The 19,691-nt window shown below is 38.9% G+C and overlaps 1 protein-coding gene across 1 annotated transcript; it reads right to left on the reverse strand.

The window, feature by feature from the left end:
• Positions 1 to 15,376: 15,376 nt before the first annotated feature.
• Positions 15,377 to 17,112, reverse strand: LOC149816285 (putative methyltransferase At1g29790). The gene has a single exon (XM_089987368.1). It carries the CDS (start codon positions 17,077 to 17,079, stop codon positions 15,790 to 15,792), a length of 1,290 nt encoding a protein of 429 aa, XP_089843494.1. The 5' UTR covers positions 17,080 to 17,112; the 3' UTR covers positions 15,377 to 15,789.
• Positions 17,113 to 19,691: the final 2,579 nt, after the last annotated feature.

The following is a 19,691-nucleotide window of genomic DNA, read 5'->3' on the forward strand; positions in this document are numbered from 1 at the left end:
AACCTAAATAAATAAGCCTAAGCCTAAGAACCAAAACCCTTAGAAAATGAAGGAAAATGGGTAATAATGTCCAAAACTAAAAGACATCAAGATTTCTCCGTGTATATCTTACAAAGAAAGATAAAAGAATCAGATCCTGGGTTTTGGCTTTGCACAAAGTTAAGGAGTTGATACTTGAGAGAAGTGGAACTGGGGAATTCGGAAGATGTAATTACACAGCTGCACATTCCAAATTATTGCAAAACCTCATCTTCTTACCCTTTCTTCCTCTTTTCTTTTTCCCCCTTTTTTTTTCCTTTTTTTCTTCTTTTTTCTTTTCCTCCTATGAGCCAGCAAAATATAACGAAAAGCTTGACATGCTGAACAAAACCTCCATGGGTTCAAGTTTGCAGTTTGGCTAAACAAAATTAGGATTTTTTTTCATTCCACTTGTAATTCGAGATTTTTCCTTTTTGCTTTTTTGTTTCTCCCTTATAGACACAATTTTAGAAGTAAAATGAGCCAAAGTTTCATTCGAGCTCATAGTGTTCAAGCTTGGCTCATTCTTGTGGCGAGCCAATACAAGTTCGAGGTCATAATGAGTCTAAGTTAAATGAGCCCAAGTTTGAGCCGGCTTGTGTACAGAAAAAATACATTGTTTTTTAATTGAAAGCTTAGTTGTCAAAGGCGCTAGGTAGAGCTTAGGCGGTGAGCCCCTAAAAAGACTAGGTGAGGCCTAGGTAGGGTCTAGGCGGACTAGGCGGTACCCCAAATAATTTTTTTTTAATATTTTATGGAATAACCTCTAAGAAAATAGCGCAGATCTCCCAGATCTTTCATTTTGAATCTCTGATTTAATAACTTCTTTATTTTCTCAATATGGTCGCTATAGTGCCCTGTGATAATAATGTCATATACGTATATCAATAGAAGAGTAGTGACATATCGTTCCTTGTAGATGAATAATGAGTGATCTAGAAGAGATTGAGAGAAACCATGCTTCTGTATCTCTAACAAAAAACTCTCGAACCAAGACCGAGAAGCTTGCTTCAATCCATAGAGTGCTCTTTTCAACTTGCATACATACCGATTGGCATCTTGTTCTGCATATCCAGTGGGTTGTTCCATATAAACTTCTTCTTTTAGGTCCCCATGCAAAAAGGCATTTTTGACATCTAGCTGGCTTAATGTCCATCTATGTTCAATGGCTAGACTCAATACAATATGAATGGTCCTCATCTTAACAACAGGGTTGAAGGTTTCATCAAAGTCATGTCCTTATTCTTGTGTTAACCCTTTGGCTACAAGTCTCGATTTGTACATTTCGATGCTCTCATCTGGTTTATATTTTATCTTGTACACCCACTTTAACCCAACCACATTTTTATTTAGTGGTCTAGGCACAACTTCTCATGTACCACATTTATATAAGGCTTTCATTTCCTCATTCATCACTTCAATCCATTTTCTAGAGTTTGCAACTTGATAAAATGTGAGAGGCTCATCCTCTTTATTTACGAATGTTAGGAATAGTTGAAAATCCAAAGAAAATTTTTTATAGCTCACCCACCTTTCAAGTGGATTTCGGGTCCGAGTAGATCTTCTAATGTCCAACGTCTGTGGAACAGAGGTAGGAGAACCAATGTCTGTGTAAGGAATAGATGGAGGTTCCTTCTCTCACCGAGTGTAGACAACACCCTTATACCTTCCTGATTCCAAATTTTGAGTAGTAACCTCGTCTGGTTGAAGTGCATCTGTTGATTCCTCACGTCTCATACTGCAATCTATGGGGCAACCATCGCTACTATTGGAGAAGAGTTCTGAATTTAACCATGGATAGTACACCTCAACATTGGGACTTTGATTAGTAACATTGGGACTTGGATTAGCAGGCTGGTTATCAAAATCCATCTCATCAAAAACAGTATTTCTCGATATTTTGACTCGTTTGTTCAATAGATCATAGCACCTATAACCCTTGTAGTCTTCGGCATATCCCACAAACCTACACTTCAAGGCTTTATCCTGAAACTTATGTCTCAATGAGCTATCAATGTGAACATAGCAAACAGATCCAAACACACGCAATTCGTGATAATTGGGATGTATACCAAATAGAGAGAAATATGGTGACCTATTTTTTAAATGGCCATGGGCAGCCGATTTATCACATTGATGGTGAAATGAAAAGCTTCTGTCCATAGAGTGATAGGAAGATTATTGTCGTGCATCATGCTCATTGCACTCTCAACAATATGTCGATGCTTCTGCCCAGCAATCCCATTTTGTTGAGGTGTATGTGGACAAGACACTCTTCTCTTTATTCCATTATGTTGAAGGAAATTAACAAAGTCACTAGAAGAGAATTCTCCTCCTCCATCACATTGGAAATTAAGAATGTTTGTAGAGAAATGATTTTTGACAAAAGAATGAAATTTTTTAAACAACCCAAAAACTTCTGATTTGTGTTTCAAAAAAAATATTCAAGTATAGTGTGAATAACTGTCAATGAAAATAAGGTAGTATCTACTATCAAAAATAGAAGCAATTGGGGCAGGACCCCAAACATCAGAACATATGACCTTAAAGGGCCTTGAAGCTCTCTTATTAATTGAATTAAAAGGCAGAATGTGACTCTTACATAAATGACAACTAGGACACTTTATATCACTTGGTTCTGAACTCAGTCTAGACCAAGGTTGCCAAACTAGGAAGCGGAAGCGGGAAACGATACGGAAAGCGGAAGCGAGGCATTTTAAAATTTATACGAAGCGGGAAGCGAAGTTTCAATTTAAAAACAAAATATGAATAGAAAATGAAGCAATATGGAATCAAATAAGAAACAAATAAAAACTAAAATAAAATTGATCATTCTTATATTTCATGATTTTTCTGTAAAAGAGTTAAATTTTTTGTTAAAATCTAACAATGATGGTTACCAATTTAAAGAAAGTACATGGAAAGTGAGTGAAAACGTGAGAGAAAATACATGAAAAAGATGAAAAGAAACATGAGAAAAGTATATAGTATGCATAGACCATGTGTATGAGAAGCATAGAAGAAGCGTGAAGAATTGAGCTTCCCATGAAGTTTCAAAAGCGAGGAGTATCGTGCTTTCGAAGTGAGCTTCCCACCTACCTAAGAAGCTTTCGGTAACTCTAGTCTGGACTTAGGAATGAAATTATTCAAGACAAGTTTTTTAATAAAATGACGACCATAATGGCCCAAACGATTGTGTCAAAGAGTTGGCTTAGTACATTCAGAGACAACAAACACATGTTCGGAAGAGACCAATGATGAACACTGATGAGGCTTCAAGGACAAACATGCAGAATGAGAAGAGGAAGATGGATCTTCTTGGAAGATGTACATGTTGCCTCTTCTCTTTCCCTCAGCGAATGTCTCCCTCGTGTGAAGATCCTTGACATAAACAGAAGAGAGAGTAAATTCAACTGAGGCATTAACATCATCAACAGTTTTGAGACAGATATGATGTTCTTCTGAATATTAGGAGCATGAAAAACATTTGAAAGATTAAGAGGAGACTTAGACATGGGTATAATGACATTTCCAATGTGTGAGATGGAGTGATGAGAGTCATCTCCTGTGACTATGCTATTTTTACCAATATAAGGAGTAAGATTCAAGAGCTTACCCACATCACCTGTGACGTGGGTCGCTGCTCCAGAGTCGGCGTACCAAATGCCTTTATCATTTTGCTTCATATTCAACCCTACCAAGGCTGCTAATAGTAGTTCTGTCTTGGCTCCTTATAAAAGAAACGATCTGTCTTTGCCAGGTCAAGAAGTTAGAATTATTTAGCTTTTCGGAGACCAATTGACTAAGAAAATTAGAAGAAAGGCCTAAATATGGAAAAGATGAATCCATTCAAAAGAAGAAAAAAAATTCTGAACCAAAAATTTTGCTCACAAAGAAATCAGTCACTCGAATATTCTGTCCTTTTTTTCAAGAAATTATGACAGAAATATTATATTCGGGAGTCATCATAAAGCATTAAGAAAAAATCTGATCAAAAACTGAATCAACGCAAAATTCATTCCAGATTAAGCAAAAACGTGAAACAAAGATATGAATATTTCGAGATGAACGATTTTGTAAATTGAGACAACACAATAATTAATTCTGTGTAAATTGAGACAGCACAAGAATTAATTCTGGAGAACAGATTATTCAGATCGACAATAGAGAAGAGATTGATGTCTTTTCACGTCAAGAAACAAAAAAAAATGAGAATCTAAGTCACACAGACTCGACTAAAAGTTCGACGCACCCGCGTCAACACGCCCCGACACCGATGCGGACACGGGTGTGGCTTCGAACACGTACGGGGCGGACATGGTTAACTAAGTGTCAGACTCGGTCAACACACCAGGGCTAAGTCCGTTCACATTTTTGGACTCGGTCAACTTTGACCGAGTCTATTTTTGTCTATTTATTAAAATTAATTTGGACTCGGGTCGGTTCCAGATTCGGACTCGGCCCGGATCCAAGACAGTATCAGGGTCAGATCTTATTTTATATATATATATATATATATATATAGCCATGTCCCCGTGTCCAAAATTTTTTAAATTGCTTTGCACCCGTGTCGCACCCATACCTATACCCACACCCATGTGACATAGACGAGAATCCTTTTTGGGTTAACGAAAGAGGTTTTAGATTGACGACAGCCTCTTAGAATCAATCAACCGATTCTAAACTTTTAGAGAGAAGAAAAGAAATCTGATCCTAAAGAAGAGGATCAGATTTGAGAAAGGAGACAGATGAGATGTTGACGTCCTTACCAGAACAAAAATCAGAAAAGAAGGAAGAAGATGCAGAAATCGAGATTTGAAGAAGAATGAATTTTCTTGACTTGAAGGCTCAGATCATCTCCTTGGTCATTCCTTTTGGAAAACAGTCTCAGGCCCCAATTTTAATGTTGCTCTGATACCATGTTAAAACGCAATGACCTCCACGTTCACCTGCGCAAAAAGAAAAAAGCACAACATAGAAGAAAGGACTGCAAGATTTCACGTATGAAAGTCTCAGCGTGTTTTTCATAGTATTAGGTTATAAGTATATAACTAATACAATTTTTTAGGGTACAAAAATACCCTCTAACAAGGAGAAATACAATATTTTACATTTGGGTCCTGATCCGATTTGGTACAGAAATTGGATCTAGTATAGAAGTCGGGTCTGGTACTGTACAGACCCAACTTGGATCCAAGATCCAATAACAACTTCTTTTCATTATGTAAGTACATTGTGACAAGCAAAAGAAAAGAAGAATCGTAGTCACGTAGCGGTCAAGATTGAGGTGCAAGTTCTTAATCTCTCCGCACTCTCCAAATTTTGCATGTAGGTCATCTTCTTGAGCCTCTTCACGAACCCCAGTAACCAAAACATTCCAACCTTCCACAGCTACATGTGGGGTACAACAAGGTTAATAGAATTACATGTTATGAAAAGCAAGGAATCTCTTAAAGTTGCACGGATATGATAAAAAACTAGAAGCATGATGATCAGAAAAAAAAAATAGAAAAAGAAATACTGACTCAGTGGAATCATGAAATCCAAAGCAAAGAAAGCAGCAAGGGAACCACCTTATTTGCCAAGAGAAACACCAAAATCAGGTCAAGTGAAAAACTCTAACAAAAAGCATACAAGTGTCGATGATTAGATCAGTTTAATTTGATCCTTAAATCCCCTAAGTAAACAAGACTAAAAATATGATGGTCGTTACAACTTTCAGACAAAGAAGGCCTCTTCAAGTTATGGTTGAACTACGGTTGCCAAAAAAGCAAGAAAAAGTAGGAAGCAATGCAGGAAACACAAAGGGAAATAAAAATGTTTAAATTTTAAGAGAATTTAGGAAGCTGAGAAGAAAAAGGAAACATGTGAGGAACCATTTGGAAAGTGAAACAGGATTCATGTAAGAAGTAACTTGAAGCAAGGGAAGAAAAAGACTAAATAGACATCAATGATCTGTAAGCTATATTAAGATGTCTATAGAGCATTTTACAAAGAATAGCATGAAAATATACATAAGCACATAACTAATTTTCAAAAAAAAAAAAGCACCAAAAAAAAAACTAGACATGAAACCATAAAAAGGCTAAAGAAAAGACATGAAAACCTAAATAAATAAGCCTAAGCCTAAGAACCAAAAACCTTAGAAAACGAAGGAAAATGGGTAATAATGTCCAAAACTCAAAGACATAAAGAGTTCTTCGTGTATATCTTACAAGGAAAGACAAAAGAATCAGATCCCGGGTTTTGGCTTTGCACAGAGTTAAGGAGATGATACTTGAGAGAAGTGGAACTAGGGAATTCGGAAGATGTAATTACACAGCTGCACATGCAAAATTATTGCAAAACCTCATCTTCTTACCCTTTCTTCATCTTTTCTTTTCCCCCCTTTTTTTCTTCTTTTTTTCTTTTCCTCCTATGAGCCAGCAAAATATAACGAAAAAGCTTGACATGCTTAACAAAACCTCCATGGGTTCAAGTTTGCAGTTTGGCTATTTTTCATTCCACTTGCAATTCGAGATTTTTCCTTTTTGCTTTTTTGTTTCTCCCTTATAGACACAATTTTAGAAGTAAAGAACATAGAAAAGAAGCGAAATTTCATAAATTATTGGACAGCTTTCAAATTTTGAATGCCACAAAAGCTGGTCAGTGAATACTGGATATGATAATTCCTCTCCTCTGTCAAATTGCATGGTTGATGTGCATGATAAAAATCAGTGGCTATCCTTTTCATCATAGGGTAGAAAGAGTAAATAGCAGTAATTTTAAATTCCCATGTAACAGTGGTAGCTTGAAAGTCTAACTGGATGAACCATGACACCTTAGATAATAGAATATCGGATAAATGCCACTCTCTTACCTTGCAGTGGTTAAACTTATCCAATCTGGAGCAACATATAGAATAGTACATCGCCAGAAGTCTTACGCTCAACAAGCTACAAATACAAGCAGACAAAGCAGCTCTAAAGAGAAGATATGATTTATACATGAAATCAACCCTCATATAGCAAGACAATTTGTGTTAGGCTACTCCCTTGGGTGAATGCATTTTAACGCTTCTAAACTAATAGAGGTAGAACCTTCTTTAGCATCACCTAAAATTGTAATTACTCATAGTAAGCTAGTGTATTCTAAAGAAAATAAGTCTGTGACTATGGTACCTGGAGACTCCATTTTTTCCTCCATGTACCTGTGTTGTGTTGACAAGTGCATCCCCCTTGTCGACATGCATCGACACTCAGACACACGCCATTTTATCCTCCGTACATACAAGTTTGTATTTAATTTATAATTTATAATTATATTTTTAGTTTATAACTTTATATATATTTTCAGTATATATTATATATTTTTGATATAGCATATGTATTTAAATTATAGTCAGTTTATTTTGTATTTATGTGATATTTAATATGTATATGTATATATATATATAGATAGATAGATAGAGAGAGAGAGAGAGCAGCGTTCCCGTACCCACATTTTTTGGAATTGTCGTGCCACCCGCACCCACACCTATACCCAGGTGACATAGGTCAGAGACTAAACAATTGAATTTCAAAAAGAAGTTCCAACAGCTATATACAGCCACATGCATCACAAGTTCACAACATAAGTCCATTCCTATAAAATCAGTTTTTCAGCAATAAGGTCGGTAATCGAGCCGAGCTCGAAGTGTTCAAGCTTGGCTCATTCTTGTGGCGAGTCAATACAAGTTCGAGCTCATAATGAGTCTAAGTTAAATGAGATAAAGTTCGAGCTGGCTTGTTTACCGAAAAAATACATTGTTTTTTAGTTGAAAGCTTAGTTATCAAAGGCGCTAGGTGGAGTTTAGGCGGTGAGTCCCTAAAAAGACTAGGTGAGGCCTAGGTACGGCTTAGGCGGACTAGGCGGTACCCCAAATAAAAAAATTTAATATTTTATGGAATAACCTCTAAGTGGTCAGCTTTTTTATAGGTCAACATGTAGTCTTTCGTTCCTTGTAAATAGCGGATGACCTTTTTCATGGCCTTCCAGTGCACAATGCCTGGATTTGACTGATATCTACCAAGCATTCCCACAGCAAATGTTATATCAGGTTGTGTGCAGGTCTGCGCGTATTGCAAACTCTTAACCACTGAAGCATACAGACAGTTGTCATATAAGATTTTTCATTATCATCCTGAGGACAGTCCTTTAGGTTCATTTTATCCTCTTTCACTGAGTGTCGAACCATGAGAACAATTCTCCATCTCATATCTTTTAAGAACCTTAAGGATATATGATTTTTTAGAGAGGCTAAGGACACCCTTAGTTATATCACGCCGGATCTCAATTTCAAAGACATATGTGGCCGCATCCATGTCCTTCATATCAAAATGAGAAGAAAGGAAATTTTTTGTCTCATGTAATAGACTCAAATCATTAGTTGCAAGAAGAATATCGTCAACATATAAAACCAAAATTATGAACTTACTCCCACTAGTCTTAACATAAATGCACTAATCAACATTGTTTTCAGTGAATTCAAAGTTCATAATTACCTTATTGAACTTCTTAATTATACTACTGGCGAATAGCCTATTTAAGTTTATAAATTGACTTCTTCAATTTGCAAACCAAATGATTCGAGTCATCTACATTAAAACCAGGAAATTGTTGCATGTATACCTCATCTTCCAGATCCCCATTCAGGAAGGCAGTTTTCACATATATTTGATGTAGCTTTAAATCAAAATGAGCTACAAGGGTCATGATTATCCTCAATGATTCCTTAGTTGAGACAGGAGAAAAAATCTCATAATCAATAGACAACATATACTAAAAATTTTGCTGGCCATATCAAATACTCATTCATATTGGTTTTCATCTCAACATATTCTTAATATTATCACATTCCAAAGAGGTGACTTCAATATAGCCAACAGCCAAACTGATACAGAGCATCTGGACCCAACATATACGACGAGCTAGAGGATGATCCGCCTTTGATAGCCTATTACGAGAAAACTTACTCAAGAAGATCCAAGATGATCCATTTGGGTCCAAACAAATTTCAAGAGTAAAAGCATCACTTCATACATATTTATTTTCTAAGATTTTTGTTTTATGCATCTCAGAAAACTCATTTTGATGTATGGTTTCAATTTTGTAATTTTTGGACACATACATAAAAACATTTGTATTTTTTATCTTATTTTATTTATTTTTTTAGGAGTCAGATCCTATGGATCCGAATAGTTCTAATGTTCAGTAGGATTTGTTTTGTGGTACTAGAGGGTGTATTAGGATAATTGGGTAGATTTTGATTTTTGGATCTAGATCTGGATTCATTTTGATTTGAAAACACTCATGTCCTCTTGTGTTTGGGCAATCAAGAGGTCCAATGAAGAGTCTAAATTCTAATTTGGGTCTCTCATTGGTGTCTAATGAGAGCCCATGTGCATTCATTACTTCTCTTTAAAGGGAATGCCCAAAATCAGGAAAGGGCTTTTGCCCCTTTTCTAAAAATTATGGATGATGGTTAGACTGCACTCTTGGAGAAGAAAACTCATCTTGCACAACGTGGGTTATGAAGCTGTGAATTTTTTTATGAACTTGTTGGATTTACAATCCATCGAAAAACTAAAAGGATCGTCAATCTTTTAGAAATCGTGTTAATGGCCCTTCCTCATGTTCAATCTTAGTGAAACGATCATAATATTCACCACCTCTATCAGACCTGACAACCTTAATAACGTCACAGTTTATTTTTATACTTCTTTCTTGAAGTCCTTAAAAACCTGAAAGACTTCTGGTTTTTTAAATAATAAGTAGAGATACATATACTATGAGTAATCATTTATAAATGTGAAAATATTTTTCACCCATATAACACGTTGAAAAAGGGTCGCACACATTCGTATGCACTATCTTCAACTTTCCATTGTTGCCTTTAGCATCCTTCTTATGCGTATTTGACTGCTTAGCATTTATGCAGTCAACACATGGCTTTATATTCGTGAAATCAAGGGATCCAAGGATTTTCTCTTTCACGAGTCTTGAACTCTCTCTTTCGAGATGTGTCTTAACCTCCAATGTCAAAGCAAATAAGATTCATTTTCTTTTAAGCCACGTTTATTGTCAATCAATGTATTCTCAATAGAATGGGATTCCTAAATTTGAAATTCAATTTTTAATCGATACAAACCATCACACATATGCAGAACCCACATTAACAAAAAAATTTATAATAGCAAGCTTAGAATTTTTAAATTTAAAACTGAAACCAAATTTATCAAGTTTTGAAATTGAAATCAGGTTTCGACCATAAGATGAAACATAAAATGTATCAACCAAATCTGAAATGAATCCTGATTCTAACACTACTCTGCAGGTCCCAATGTTTTTGACATGTGAACGCATCTTATTTCCTGAGAAGATGCTTCTTTCATGCTTTGTTGGTTCCCTTTTGTTCAGAAATGCCTGTAAGGAGTTGACAATGTACATCGTGGCACTAGAATCAATCCACCAACTATGCAATGGAACATGAATCAAATTGCACTCATGGGAAACAAATGACTTATTACATTTATTTTTTAGTCATTTCTTATACTTCAAGCAGTTCACCTTATTATGCTCCTTCGTCTTGCAGAAGAAACACTTTATAAAAGAGCCTCCTGACTAGGATTTAGCTTTTGCCTGAGAGTTTGAACTCTCTCCAATGACTTTCTTTTGATTCTTTCTCTTGAAGGAGATTTTCTTTAACCTCGACCTCTGTTTTTTCTTATGAGAAGTCATTTGTGCACTAGGCACTCTCTCTCCCTCCAGTATCTCCTCTTCTTCAACACACTTCGATAATAGGTCATTAAGAGACTATTCATTGTTATGTGTGTTGTAAGAGATTTTAAAGAATCCATATTCAGTTGGCAACAAAGTCAAAATTAGATGGACCAAGAAAGAATCAGAAATGACAAACTTCATGTCATTTAATTGAGATACAATATTCCTCATTTCCAGAATGTATGTCGAATGTGACTGTCACCGATATATTTCATAGATACTAGCTTGGACATCAATGTACTGGCCCTAGCCTTATTAGAACTGACAAATTGAGCCTCAATGGCTCCCAGAAATTCCTTCATTGTCCTATAGTGAGGAATAATGCCTCAAATATTTTTATCTACTCTTGATTACAAAAGGTACAAGCTAAGTTTATTCGAACGCTCCCACTTCTCAGAGGCAGCCTTCTATTTGGCTGTGCTCTGCTCTGTAAGAGCGAGAGGTTCCTCAGTTCTAAGTGTCAAATCGAGGTCTATATAACCCAGAGTGAACAACACTATTTTTTTTAATCTGAAAAGTTAGATCCGTCTAAAAGGAGAATGTTACTAGAATCGTCGATAAAAAAAGAACCTGATACAACAAGGAATGAAAGATAAAATTTTATTATTGCTCAGACGAGACTTGTGATGAAAAGGTAAAAGTGAAACCCTTTATTTTCACATTTTCTGAGACAAGCATAGTTGAGTCAGTATCGTTCCACTTTGGTGAAAACGATAATACTCTTAATTGCTCTATCTCTTCAATTCATAAAGAATTGACTTCAGTTGGTGAAACTAGCATATCATGTAATTAGAGATGATTCAGCACTGTACCTTTGGGTATGAACATGTTTCATGGGCTGCAATACATATCTACTATAACCGCCTGTGTAAATTTGAAACACAACTACCTACCTTTGGGTAGAATCATTGTTTCATAAACTTACACACAATCATAATAACAAATCTTCATATGGTCCAAAGAATCCCCAATCAACACAACTCAGATTACTTTGGTGATTACACAAATCGGTCAATCAAGATCTTTTTTCAAAAACATATATTATGGAGCATGACCATGCACACATGTTAATGTATGTATATTCATGACAAAATATACTTTATACCATCAAAATACAAGTTTATGCTTCAACTTATATGCATAAACTAACTTTGATGATAAAATGTCATGAATTTAGTTATAATTCATGCTTAAAACATCATGCATAACTTAACCAACATAAAACACATAAATTAATATGCATAAGTCATGCTTTCTTAACAATGAATACTTATAAAACATGAAAAATAACAAAAATAAACCCATATGGGTAAAACCCGGGGTCCTCAAGCTAGAACCAGTCTGAAACAGCTCTAAACCGGTCATTCAAGGATCTGAACCGGTTCTGAACCTAATGAACTGGTATAAAAACATGAACAAAAGCTCATAAAACCCTATAACCGAACGAGAAAATCTATGTATTTTTATAGATCCATAAAAATAGTATAAAAATAGAGTCTCTACATCTCAGATCCGATGAAAAAATGCAAGGAGTCGGTAAAAAATGACTCCAAATCGGTCTCGAACAGGGTCGTATTGGTCATAGATCCGATCCAGTTTCAAATAGTAGTGGATCCTATAATGGATCCAATTTGGTCTAAATAGGATCCGAGTCTGATCTGGTCCGAACAGAAACATGGGTCTGACCCAATCCAAACTAGACCCAGGACGAACCCGATCGAAACAAGATTTGGGATGGACCTGATCCAAACAAGATCTGGGTCCTATAGATCAGACCCAAACCCGGATCTCTAATGGGTTTGGGTCTGATCCATATAGGACCCAATCTAAATAGGACCCGAGTCTGACCTTGTCCAAAAATGACTCGGGTCTGACCCACCGAACCCGAGCACTCTAGATTAAACTCATCAAATCAGACCCAGACTCGGATCCCTAATAGGTCCGGGTCTGGTCCTGGGTCATGACCGATCCGATATTTCAGCAGACCCCCATCCACCTAAAATGGGTCTGGATCGGGTCCTCCACTAAGTCAGAATACCCGGTCTGGCCCATGTTACCAAAAACATAAGAAAAACGGTTTTCAGCTTCTGAGAAATCATCTCGGTTTCTCAGAAACCGTCTCAGTTTCTCAGAAATCGCAAATGCCCTCTCGCCTCTCTCTTAGTTGCAGCAAAACCGTCGGTGAAACAGCGACGCCAGGCGATGCCCGGCGACACAAGCCTTCGCCGGCTCCCTGAGGACTGTTTATGGCCGGAAACTCAGCAAGTACCCCTACCAACAAAGGGGTTCGTTTTCTGCTTGCGGTTTCTGAGAAAAACCCTAACCAAAAGGGGGAAAACCCTTTCGCACAGAAGCAACAAAAAAAAAAACGCTGGCCGGCGGCGCCAGGAGATGCCCGGTGACATTGGCCATCGCCGGCTCCCCAGTGACGGCAGCCAGAGTTCGTCGTGGATCCATGCCATCGGCAAAAATCAAACCCCTGATGTCGTGTGTGGCGACGGCAGCCGACGTAAACTCATGGTCGGAACCCCTCTGGAAGAAACCCTAATCGAAGAAGGTTTTTGGGGTTTCGGTGTCCGGCTACATACCGACAAGCGCATGATGTAGCCAGCGGCGCCTGTGAGGCCGTTGGTTTTTCATCAGCCCCCTCTCCGGCGAAAGCAGACGGCGAGCCATCGACAGGTAATAGTCCCTAGATATGATTTTTTGTTTTATGTTTGTCGATAGGGATTTCTATCACAATCGGCGACCAAACGAGGATGTTGTTCTGCCGACCAGGGCAGCCTTATTCGGTCGATGACTCATGGTCGGATTTTCCCTGCTGTTCAGAAAAAAGAACTGTAACAGGGGAAGCGGCTCTAATGACACCGACGATCGAATACCGAAGCTGTCGGTCAAGTAGCAGAAATGAGAACGGTGGGACAGTGATGATCTACCAACCTTAACCGAAATGAGAACGGTGGACTGAACCTCCAAACGAAGGGGCATTCCCGGATGGCAATGGTGTGTCATTCGTTCTCTTGATCAGATCGGGGGCACGTCTCTACTAGTTGGAGGCCAGCTAGGCTCAGTTCCGCATCAAAGGAGCGGTTAATTGACATGGCTAAGTGCCATAGCTAATCACAAGACAGCATTCAGCATTGCATAGGGTCCACGGTTACAGAGTGCAGACCCCACGTAAAATGCTGTCATGGCACATAGCCGCTCCTTGGATCCCTTCTCCTGCAACTCTGACTCTGCTTCCATTCTCCTCCCTCTCGGTAATTGTCCAGGCGGAGTCCAATAATTTTTATTTTTTGGCTTATTATTTGTAGGGAGGGGTCAACGACTCGAGTCTCGACACAGTCAATGGCTGAGAGGACCCACACGCTTTTCATAAAAGAAGACGTGGTTGCCACACCGAGCCCATCTTGGTGCACACGTCTGATTGCATTGACGCAGCACAGTTCCAGAATATTAGCAGAGACGAGTCCTGTTATCAGTGGGCTATCCCTTTGCTTTGACGATTGAAGTAGGGTATGCGTAAGAATGTGACCAAGTTCCTGAATTCTAATGAATATTTATTGCAGTTCAGGAACTTGCTCACAAGTCGTATCCGCAAGGTGCATTTCAAATTGTTTTTTTTTTTTCAAAACCAACGTTCAAGCTGATTATGATACACACAGCAGCTTATGGGGTTGATGGTATTCCTCATCAGTCCATTTGCAGCTGAGACCCACTCTAGCGGACGGCACATTTTCAGGGCGCTGCCGCACCTGATCACCTGCATCTGCTGTTAGCCCCACAGTTGACAGATTGTATCCCAAAGATGGTGAATGATCAGATGTATCAGCACATTGAATTTGAAAGTATGCAATCACATTGCACCTAATCCTCCCTCGCTCTAACTCTAGCTACAAGAAACACCTGAGCTAGCTCGAATCAATTCACCTCTTGCCCAACTCAAGTCCCCTGTTAAGCAACCTAACTTTGGTTATGTCAATCATGTTTCTAATTAAGTGCTAACATGTAACTTCCACTCGTCCCACTGTGAGCCTGCTCACAAGGTTAGGAGAGGTTGGGCACACACCTTGTTTTGTTTTGGCCCCTAACACGGGATCTGCTTCGAGGATAGGATAATTTCTGACTGTTTGCTTTTGTGTGTGCATTAATATTAAAGTGTTGAAAGCATCTTACTAATGAGCAAAAAGTTTTACCCGGGATGCTCGGCCTACCTGAACAGGTTTCTTAGTCATTAAGAAAAAAAAAAGAGAGAACCTAGAACCATCGGGGCTATCTTGTCTGGCAGGAGCAGTTAGTGCACGTTACCTTGTCTTGTGACGATGCAAGTTCGAATCCCAATGGCCCAACTTATATATATATATATATATATATATATATATATATATATATATATATATATATATATATATATATATATATATATATATATAGAGAGAGAGAGAGAGAGAGAGAGAGAGAGAGACTCTGCACCCTCAATTTTGAAACCCCAAAAACCCTGAAACTCTTTGTAGAGGCATGGCATAAGAAAAGATAAAGCATCAAGGACAATCAAGTTTAAAAAGTGAGATTATAGATTCATCCGAAAAGATACATAATCACCTGGGACCATGTAATCATCATCACAATCCCCGAAACATTTTCTTCCCCAGCTTTTACATCTCGATCTCCCATTCAAATCTATTGCAGCACAGAACAAAATTCACTGCCTACCAAAGTGAAATTTCAACTAAAGGAGCATCTCTTATCTCCAAAAGGAAACCAAAATAGGCCAATAAAAAAAAACCAATGTCTAAATATAACGCTCCTCCCTTTCACTCTTTCACCACCCAAAACCTTATTCCCACCCTTATCTTGATCAAACCAAGAGCCCAAATCACAAAAAACTACCCAATCTGCCCAAATCGGGCACCAAGCATTCAATGTCTTGGGGAGCACTAAGGGGCTAAGGGCTTCCTGCCTTCCAAAATCTCACTGATCCCCACTAGTCATGGGCTTCTCCAAGATAGCAGATATGTAGATCTCACGTATCGAGGGGCCTCTGTCTAGCTTCCTACCGGTGGTCCACTTGACCTTCTTGAACCCGATCCCCTCTATTATGGGCACGTAGACTGATTGCATCTGGTCCTCCAAGCAGAAGAAATGGTCGAGCCAGAATACCCCGCCGGGCCTGAGCACTCTGTAGATGTCAAACAGTATGAACTGCAGCAGCTTGGTGGGAATCCAGTTGCTGAGGACGTGCATGGAGTGCACGATGTCGAGCGTGCTGTCAAAGAAGGGGAGACGTTGGGATACGGACATGTAGAGCGGCACCACCCCGCGCGACGCGATGAAGTTATTGAACGGCCCGTTGAAGTTCATCGACGTCGTCACGATCGTCACGTTCCGTTCCCGCATCCGCACCGCGAACGTCGCCGTCCCTCCTCCGATGTCCAGGCCTATCCGTATCGTACCCTTCTTTCGGGCCAGCACGTCATCTATTGCATAGTCCAGCGAGCCCTCCGGGGGCGGGGGGCCGATCCACCGGTGCATCTCCCGGCCGGCGAGGTCGAAGCAGTCCTTGCAGTCGTCGAACCCCTTCTGGTGCCTGCGGTTGACGAGGCAGGTGTAGTTCTTGCAGGAGTAGGCCGTCCAGACGACGGACGAGTCGTCGGGGATCGACCATAGAGAGTCGGGTAACGGAGCCGGCTCGACGAATCGAGCAGGGAACTGGGACGGCGAGCGGCAGCGGCGACGGGGGAGGGGCTCGCAGCCCTTGAGGAGGAGCCGCTGGGCGAGGAGCTCGTCGTCCGGGCAGGTCCCGCCAACGTCGTAGCTCATGTATCGGGCGAGGTCGTCGGGGAACCGGTCGCAGGCGCGGCCGGCGGGGGGGAGGATGTGATCGGAGCCGAAGTTGGGGTTGTGACCGAAGGGGAGCTTGTGGGGCGAGACGAACTCGAGGTACTCCATGGGGAGGGAATCGGCGGCCTCCTCCGCCACCGCCTTCTCGGTGCCGCTGGGGAGGATGGCGGAGAGCTGGGAGAGCTGCTGCAGGAGGACCCCCGAGACGGATCTGGCGGACCGGATCTCGTTACGGAGGCGGGCGATCTCGTCCTCGGCTCGGGAGAGGGAGACGGTGAGGCTGAGGGAGGAGCTCTGGCGGAAGGGGCTGTCGGAGGAGAAGAGGGAGAGGGTGATGAGGTTGGAGACGAGGATACAGAGCAGTAGGAAGCAGAGATTGTTGAGGAAGGATCGTGGGGCAGCGTCCATTGCTCCCCCCATCTCTCTCTCTCTCTAGATTTTCTCTCTTCTGAGAGTTTCTTGTGGGGATGGGGTGAGGATGGTTTATATATTGGTGTGGTGGTGGAATGGTGCTTCTTCCAAAGTCGAAAGGGTGGACGCCATCCGGGAGTTGGGCACATTCCTTTGCGAGCATCTTTCCGTGTGTTTTTTGTGTGTGTAGAAAGGAAGACGTTTGACCATCTTTCTTGTGAGACATGCTAAATAAAACATGCTAAATGCCAAATGAAACATGGTAAATGGACTTTAGTTGCCAGCTAAATACTCTCTCTCATATATATAATCACTAGAATATGAGAACGGAAAATAAAGGTCAACACTTATTTTGTGTATTTTTATGAAAAAATATGATTTTTAAATGTTTAAATATTTATGAGGAATATGAGCCATTGAATTCTCATTTATGCATCAAAGTCAGATGATTCAAGGGCATGCTCTCATGAAACCAAGCATGCAGATCACATCGTACGATTAAATTCAAGAGAAAAGTAAAAAATTTCATAAAAATTGTGTTCACACGTTAGTTCTCATATTTACAGTAGTTAACAAGTAACCCTGAACGTCGAACCAGTGTGCACCACTGATCGTGCACGTGATCAGCAGCACATGCTATATGTGTGCTTTGTCACATTTAGCGGCATTTCAAAAAATCAAATTTTTTTTAACGTGCAGGGCACAGATGCAAGCCTGACCTAACTTTGACAAAACCCCTTTGATGATATGGGTTTTCCTGTGTATATATATATATGCTACTAATGAAGGTAAGAAACTAATGAACTAAAAGTCATAGGTGCAAGTTATATCGATTCAATTTAACCACAGAGATGTGTTCAACATGGGTTGTTTGCTATGGATGGTGCTTTTCTGACGTAAAAATGTGATCTTTTGAGTTATGAAATTTTGATACATTATGAACCATTGATTTTTGCACTCCATTGAAAACTTAATTACTTGTCATAATCACATGATTAATAACAAGTTTCCTACTAAACAAATCATATAGATCACATCTGTAACATTTGATCTACAAAAACTTGAAAAATTTTGAAGAAATCTTTAGTAGCCAATATATATAGGTATACATGTGTATGTGAGAGAGAGTCTATTGTGGTTGTGCTTTTGTTTATGATTTAATTAGATGCAGCAAACAAGTTCAGTATTTTTTAAAAAAAATAGGACAAAAGGACATGGATATTTTTATTTTTAACCAATACAAAAACTGTTTTTTTGATATTTTAATTTATAAAAATATATTTTTATCAACATATATTTAAAGATATTAAAAACAATGTACATATGTGTCCAAGTGATTCATTCGCCCACGGACACAAACCCTAAGTAGGGTATCACTATGACCTAAGTTTGCATACACTAAATGTTGGATCTAGCAGCACAAATGCTTTCAGCATGATTTATTCATCGTAGTAGGTTTAATCATCTCTAACACATCATAAGATTAAGTTTTCAAGAGGGCTCACAATTGATGAAAATGAGATTTGGTTTAAAAATGGCCCAAAACATCATGGTGGACCAATTTTATTACATAAAAATAATCAACCCATCAACATGATTCAAATATTAAAATTTTCTTTTAGAGATGAGACATTCTATGTAAATCATGATAAGAATAATGCTCATACGGTTATGTCTCCCGACGATAACGGTTTCTCAAAAACCAAATGCACCAAACAGGTTTTGGATAAATCAAATGAAGTTTAGAAAGATAAGTCAAATGAAGTTACAAGAAGTCGGATTCAATCAGGAGTATCATGAGCCAACCATGTATCCGATATTATCATTTTTTATAGAGTTATCAAAAATGATAACTACTATCATTTGTTAGTTGTTTGTTATCATATTTAACCGTGTAAGTCGGTACTCTAGAACTGTGTATTCTAAACATTGTTATACTTATAAATAGAATACTCAATTCTCTTGGTGGACAAGAGAGTGAAAATTAAGTTTATCATTGTATTCATTTCTCTTTCATGGTATTAAAGCTATCAAGCTCAAACGATTTTATTATGACTTTCTCATCATCTATTTCTTTTCTTATGACCCAGTGGAATGCTATCACCAGCCATGTCTCGATAAAATTAAATCGAGACAACTACTTTTTGTGGAGATCTCAGCTCAAATTGGTCATGATTAGTCAGGATCTTCTCATGTTTGTCGACAACTCTTCTCTTCAACCAGATCTCTTTATTGTCGTGACAGACAAACGTAAGATAGAGAATCTGAATTATCTTATTTGAGTTCGTTCTGAGCAGCTGGATCAAAGCTACTCTTTCTGAAACTGTTCTTGGTCAAATCTTGAGAACAAAAACAACCCTTGAAGCTTGGCTTGTCTTGGAAAAAACATATGGATCTCAATCTCTTTTAAGACTCATGATTCTAAAAAAAGACCTGACTTTTATTAAGAAAGAAAGTATGGATATGTTGTCATATCTAGACTACATAAAGTTCCTAGCCAATTCTCTTGCCGCCTCCAATCACCCCGTAGAAGATAAAGAGTTAGTTCAAATAACTTTGAATAGTCTTCCTCTCAAATATGAAAGCTTTGTGACCTTCGCCACCACCAATCTGACCCTATA

The sequence above is a fragment of the Nuphar pumila genome, chromosome 14 (assembly GCF_984573655.1).
Source record: "Nuphar pumila chromosome 14, dmNupPumi1.hap1.1, whole genome shotgun sequence".
NCBI lineage: Eukaryota > Viridiplantae > Streptophyta > Magnoliopsida > Nymphaeales > Nymphaeaceae > Nuphar > Nuphar pumila.